This window comes from Terrapene carolina, unplaced genomic scaffold, assembly GCF_002925995.2.
Source record: "Terrapene carolina triunguis isolate 2854851 unplaced genomic scaffold, T_m_triunguis-2.0 Scaffold30318, whole genome shotgun sequence".
Lineage (NCBI taxonomy): Eukaryota > Metazoa > Chordata > Testudines > Emydidae > Terrapene > Terrapene triunguis.
Genome location: NW_020694669.1, coordinates 65398 through 71944, shown reverse-complemented (window position 1 = coordinate 71944; position 6547 = coordinate 65398). Strand labels below are relative to the sequence as shown.

At 39.4% G+C, this 6547-nt stretch overlaps 1 protein-coding gene across 1 annotated transcript in view; it reads right to left on the bottom strand.

The window, feature by feature from the left end:
- LOC112125669 (butyrophilin subfamily 1 member A1-like) overlaps positions 1-5406 on the bottom strand; it is a 69408-nt gene extending 64002 nt beyond the window's left edge. The window contains exon 1 of the mRNA XM_026662785.1: positions 5307-5406. Coding sequence (XP_026518570.1) covers positions 5307-5406 — 100 coding nt within the window. The remainder of the gene's footprint in view (positions 1-5306) is intronic.
- Between the last annotated feature and the right edge of the window lie 1141 nt (positions 5407-6547).

The following is a 6547-nucleotide window of genomic DNA, read 5'->3' as shown; positions in this document are numbered from 1 at the left end:
GTGGGGACACACACAATCGGCTGCATACAACCGGTTTCTATAAAACCGGCTTCTATAAATCCGACCTAATTTTGTAGTGTAGACATACCCTGAGTGATCACAGTGCCTGAAGGAGTGTTGCTGCTTCTCACTGGTATAGCTTTATGAGAGACAACCCAGGCTAAATAGTTAAGATGGCACAGCAGTCCCACAGTTCCAGGTTGTATCCCAGGGACCTCTGTCACAATCAGCAATGAGATCAGAAAGTGTAGGGGAAAAGTGAGAACTGCCAAAAAGCCAAGCAGAGTTGGGGCTTGCAAAAGCAATTAAAACCAATAGTAAAATATTCTATAGACAAATAAATAAAAAGAAAAGAAGGAAAGAAGAAATGGAGCTGCTAAGCACTGAGGATGGGGTGAAGATTAAAGATAATCTAGGCATGGCGTAACACATAAACAAATACTTTGCCTCAGTTTTTGATAAGGGTAATGAGAAGCTTAGGGGTAGTGGCAGGGAGGCTAATGGAAAAGAGGATATGAAAGTAGAAATTACCACATCTGAGGTGGAAGTCAAACTCAAACAACTTAATGGGACTAAATTGGGGGACCTGGATAATCTCCATCCAACAATATTAAAGGAACTGGAACATGAAATTGCAAGCCCAATAGCAAGGATTTTTAATGAATCTGTAAACTTGGGGGTCGTACATCTTTGACTGGAGAATTGGAAAAAAAGTCATCTGGGAAACTATAGGCCTGTTAGTTTGACCTCAATTGTATGCAAGGTCTTGGGAAAAAAATTTGAAAGAGAAGGTAGTTAAGGGCATAGAAGTAAACAGTAAGTGGGATAAAATACAACATGGTTTTATAAAAGGTAGATTGTGCCAGACCAGCCTGATCTCCTCCTTTGAGAAGATAACTGATTTTTTAGACAACGAAAATGCAGTAGATCTAATCTGCGTGGATTTCAGTAAGGCATTTGATACAGTTCCTCATGGGAATTAGTTAAAATGGAGAAGCTGGGGATTAACATGAGAACTGAAAGGTGGATAAAGAACTGGTTAAAGGGGAAGCTACAGTGGGTCATACTGAAAGGTGAATTGTTAGGCTGGAGGGAGGTTACTAGTGGAGTTCCTCATGGATCAGTCTTGGGACCAATCCTATTTAACATTTTTATTACTGACCTTGGCACAAAAAGTGAGAGTGTGCTAATAAAATTTACAGCTGACACAAAGTTGGGAGGTATTGCCAATACCTAGGAAGACCAGAATATCATACAATAAGATCTGGATGACCTTGTAAACTGGAGTAATAGAAATGGGATGAAATTTAATAGTGCAAAGTGCAAGGTCATGCACTTTGGGATTTTAGGGACTAACAACAAGAATTTTTGCTATAAATTGGTGACTTTTAAGTTGGAAGTGACAAAGGAGGAGAAAGGTATAATTGGCTGATCACAGAATGACCTTGAGCCACCAATGTGATGTGGCCGTGAAAAAGGTTAATGCAATCCTTGGATGCATCAGGCGAGGTATTTCCAGTAGAAACAGGGAAGTGTTAGTACCATTATGCAGGGCACTGGTGAGACCCCAGCTGGAATACTGTGTGTAATGCTGGTACCCATGTTTAGGAAAGATTAATTCAAAGTTGAACAGGGGCAGAGAAGGGCTACTAGGGATGATCAGAGGAATGGGAAATAATCATGATCATCCCTTCTCACCTTAAAGTCTATGAATCTGTGAGTCTATGTCTATGAGTTGAAGGTAGACAAATTCAGACCGGAAATAAGGTGTACAATTTTAACAGTGAGAGTAATTAACCATTGGAACAATTTACCAACAGCTGTTGTGGATTCTCCATTACTAGGAATCTTTAAATCAATATAGAATTTTTTTTTAAGAAAGGGGATGTTGTTTTTAAGGAATTTGGGGAAGTTCTCTGGCCTGTATTTTACAGAGGGTCAGAGTAGATAATCACAGTGATCCCTTCTGGCCTTGGAATTTAGAAATCTATGAAGCTATGAATTAATTCTTGTGTCTTTTAGGTATCTCTTCCAATGGTCTATTTTCTTGAATCACAGCTGTATATATAATTGGGAAACATATATTTTGTTACTTGTGTGTGATATATCACAGATTTATCAATGACTATTAGCCAAGATGGTCAGGGATGCAACCGCATGCTATGAGTGGCCCTAGCAGCTGACTGCCAGAAGCTGGGACTGGATGACAGTGGATGGATCATTCGATGATTGCCTGTTCTGTTCATTTGCTCTGAAGCATCTGGCATTGGCCACAGTTGGAAGACAGGATACTGAACTACATAGACCATTGGTTTGACCCAGTATGGCCATACTTATGTTCTTATATGTAATTCTGAAGAAGTTTTGTACAACATATAGAATTTGCCCAGGCTTTAGATTGGAAATAAAGTGCAAATTTTTCACAGTGAGGGAATTAATCATTGGAACAGTTTATGAAAATGCAGTAGATCATTAAGGTCATGGTGGATTCTCCAATACTGGCAATTTTTAAAATCAAGACGATGTTTTTCTAAAAGATCTGCTCTAATTCAAACAAGAATTAATTCAGGGAAGTTCTCTGGCCTGTGTTATACAGGAGGTCAGACTAAATGATCACAGTGGTCCCTTCTGGCCTAAACATCTATGAATATATGAATAACCACATTTTCTGCTATTCTTTCTGAGTTCTCTTTTTGTATCTCTCCAATTCTTTAAGTAAAAAGTAGATTTGTATACAGATCTGTGGAATGGTGACATACAAGCTCAATTTTGAAAAAAATCATAGAATCAGAGAAATATAGGACTTGGAAGGGACCTCTAGAGGTTATCAAGTTCAGTCCCCTGTGCTGAGGTAGGACCAGGTAACCCTAGACCATGCCTGACAAGTGTTCCAACCAGTTCTTAAAATCCTCCAGTGATGGGGATTCCACAACCTCCCTTAGAAATCCATTCCAGAACTTAACTACCTTATAGTTACAAAGTTTTTCCTAATACATAACCTAAATCTCCATTGCTGAAGATTAAGACTATTACTTCTTGTCCTGCTATAATGGACTACATCCCTGTATTTAAACCCTACACACTATTGTGATAATCTTGGTGCAGGGTATGCCTTGTGAGGTATCATTTAAAGACTCATCATTTGCTGATCAATATCATGGCAAAATACATGTGGGAGCGTTACATGTGACGTTATAAACATAAGCTGAAATCATAACTTCCAGTTAAGTCTGGGGAGTGACTAAGCCAGTTCGTCAGAGACAAAGAGCAAGCTGATGCCTCAGTCAGATAAAAACAAAGCTGATGGACCATTACCTGCTAAGTGGCCATTCTTTGGTAGGAAAGGGGGCGGGACAAAAATCTACATCTTAGCAAAGAAACATTGTGGAGTTTCCTTTCTTCATAAGACTGCCTGTTGCTTTGCTCCCAGCTGGAAATACTTCTCAAAGTGGGGGAGAGGCAGACACCCCAAGAGAGACCCCTATCTCTCTCCCTGCCCATCACATTCTCTGCATCTGAAAATGCAAAGGAAGCAGCCTGTAGACTCTAGGGAACGGGTCCTGACCTGAAGAGTTTGGTCATTAAGACTGCTGAAAGCATGTGATGAAAAAGCTTTGCTTTGAATCTAATGTAGTTTGATAAGTTAGGCACTGCTGAGTGCTTTCTCTTTATTTTTCTTCTAACCATTTCTGATCTTTATGCCTCAGTAATTAGCTCTTAATGGAGTATATCTCTTTGTAGTTAATAAATTTCTTTCATTGTGTTATATAACCTAGTGCGATTGAGTTGAAGTGTCTGGGTAACTCTATGTGGAGTAACAAGTTGTGTGTATATTATTCACTTTAAGGAATAACAAACAATATTTTAGCACATACATTTCTGAAGGAAAATCTGGGACTGGGAGTGTGTTGGGGTCACCCTGTGGCAATCTTTAAGGCTGGTAAGAGCCAATTTTTAAGTCTGCACACGCAGACATAGCTGGGAGTGACCTACATGTTGGAGGCTGTTTGTGAGCAGTCCAGGTTGGAGGCTACAGCAGCAAAGCATTGTAACGGCACCCCAGGTTACAGGGCGAGGTGACACTGCTAATCATTGGTCTGGATGGTACCGTGGTATGTCACACCTACCTTGGACATCAAGAAAAATGTATCACAGTCCTTTTATAACAGAACTTAACATATTTGAAGACTATCACATCCCCCTCAGTCTTCTTTTATCACAACTAAAAATGCCCAGTTTTTTTAACTTTTCCTCACAGGTAAGGGTTTCTAAATCATGTATCATTTTTGTTGCTCTGCTCTGGACTTTTTCCAATTTGTTCACATTATTCTTAACATGTGGCACCCAGAATTGGACACAGAGCCGTCACCAGTGCCAAGCAGAGCAGGACAATTACCTCCTGTGTCTTACATACAACACTCCTGCTGATACACCCAAGACTGATATTAGCCTTTTTTTTGCATCTCCATCACATTGTTGACTCATATTTAAGACTAAGATTTTGATACGGGTATTTTTAATAAAAGTCATGGACAATAAACAATAAATCATGGAAGCCCAAGCCCCGCCATGTGAGGCTGGAGCCTGAGGTCCACTTTCCAGGGCTGCCTTAGCTCTACCTGAGCTGATCATAATTTTCAGGAAGTCATGGAGGTCTCGTAAAATCATGGAAGCTGTGACCTCCATGGCTGATTCATAGCCTTACTCATATTCAATCGATGATCCACCATAAGCCTAGATCCTTTTCAGCCCCCAATCCTTTACTAGCATTACCACCTAGTCATTTATTCACCATTTTGTAGTTGTGCACTTGATTTTTCCTTCCTTAGTGAAGTGCTTTGCACTTAACTTTACTGAATTCCATCCTGTTGATTTTGGACCAATTCTCCAATTTGTGCAGGTCATTTGGAATTCTAATCCTGTCTTCCAAAGTGCTAGCAACCTCTCCCAGCTTGGTGTCATCTGCAGATTTTATCAGCATACTCTCCAGTCCATTATCCAAGTAATTAATGAAAATACTGAATAGTGATAGGCAGAGTTGCAGAAGTTTAAGATGAGGCAGGTGGAAAGTTTAAGGTGAAACACGATGTAAAAATCCACTGAGTACAGGTTACACTGAGACCAAGGGGAGTAAAAAGGGAGAAAAATCAATATCTTTCCCCTGCCTCCCCTCCCAAAAACGGATTGTATTTCTCAAATTTACATAAAATGCTCTTATTATGAATTGTTTCAAAATAACAAAAGATCAATGGTATTAAAACAGTTGAGAAACAGTAGAATACACTCTGTGACAAGAGGCTTCCTACCTGATTCCAGTGTAGAAACATGGAGCATAAAAAAGAAAATGATGTAACTGCACAGAGAGAGGTTGCCCATTGCACAGTGGGAGTGGAAGGAAATCCTCATCTTGATTGTAACTTGATCCAGAGATCAGAAAGGAAAAGAAAAAACAAATTCCAACTGAGCAACACGCTATAATTTGGGCAACATTCATTGAGCACAATATGAATCCTAGGACATGTGCTAGTTAATAATTGCATCAAAATGTGCATGTTTGCTACTGCTTTTGTCATAAGACATGTTACAAGGCAAAGCAAAACTTGGGTTTCCCCATTCACCATCTCAAATTACAGTCCAATATTCTGGGCAAAGGCCTTAATACTAGCATTTGCAAAATTCACTGAAAAATATTATCACAAAAATCACTAACTTTTGTAGAGTAACAGTCCAGTTGTAAAATTACAAAGAGAAAGTCACCAAGAAGAAAAAAAAACCCTTAACGTATTTTGTGTCTATTTTTATATTGCAGTGTGAGAAAAGGCATTGCAATTGCTGGGTCTGTGTCACTTGGATACATACAGATCATCTAAAGTCATTAATGCACCCTTTCAAGTAGAAAAATGAGCATTTTAAAAACAAATTAAGGGATGAAAACTTCCTACCACCTACCTCATGAGCCCAGGAGAAACTTCTCAGCAATTACAGGATCACTGGGACATTTCCAGCTTCTCTACAGCCAGTGAAATGGACCCTTAGGCCAGGAGGTGCCTTACAATGAAAGAATTCAAGTTAGGGTATAAAGCAAAAATTATTTAGGAAAAGAGAATCAGTTCAGTATCGTCTGTCCTTGTGCCATTTTATGAAAATGCTTTTTAAATAGCAGCAGAATTTACTCTTCTCTCCTGCATGTAGCAAGGTTGAAGATGCAAGTGAAATTGTAGAGCAGAAAGCCACCATTATCATTTAGATGGTGATATGAAATTAAAGAGCCTTATGGAAATCTGCACACAAGAATGTGCTTATTCTCTTAAACCCAGCAGGTTTAGCCTCACACACATCCTGGTTTGAGCAGTCATTCCCACTTTGGAAGAGGCTGTTCCACCCCGGCGTGATGGTAGTCATTCCATAGTTAAGACTGTAATCGTTTCCTTTATAACCCTGGTTTCTGACCCTACATCTATAAACTACAGGAAGATCCTATCAGCCTCAAAATTGGAACATTAGGTCTGGGGCTGAGTTAAACTATTTCTACCAAATTTGATGTGAA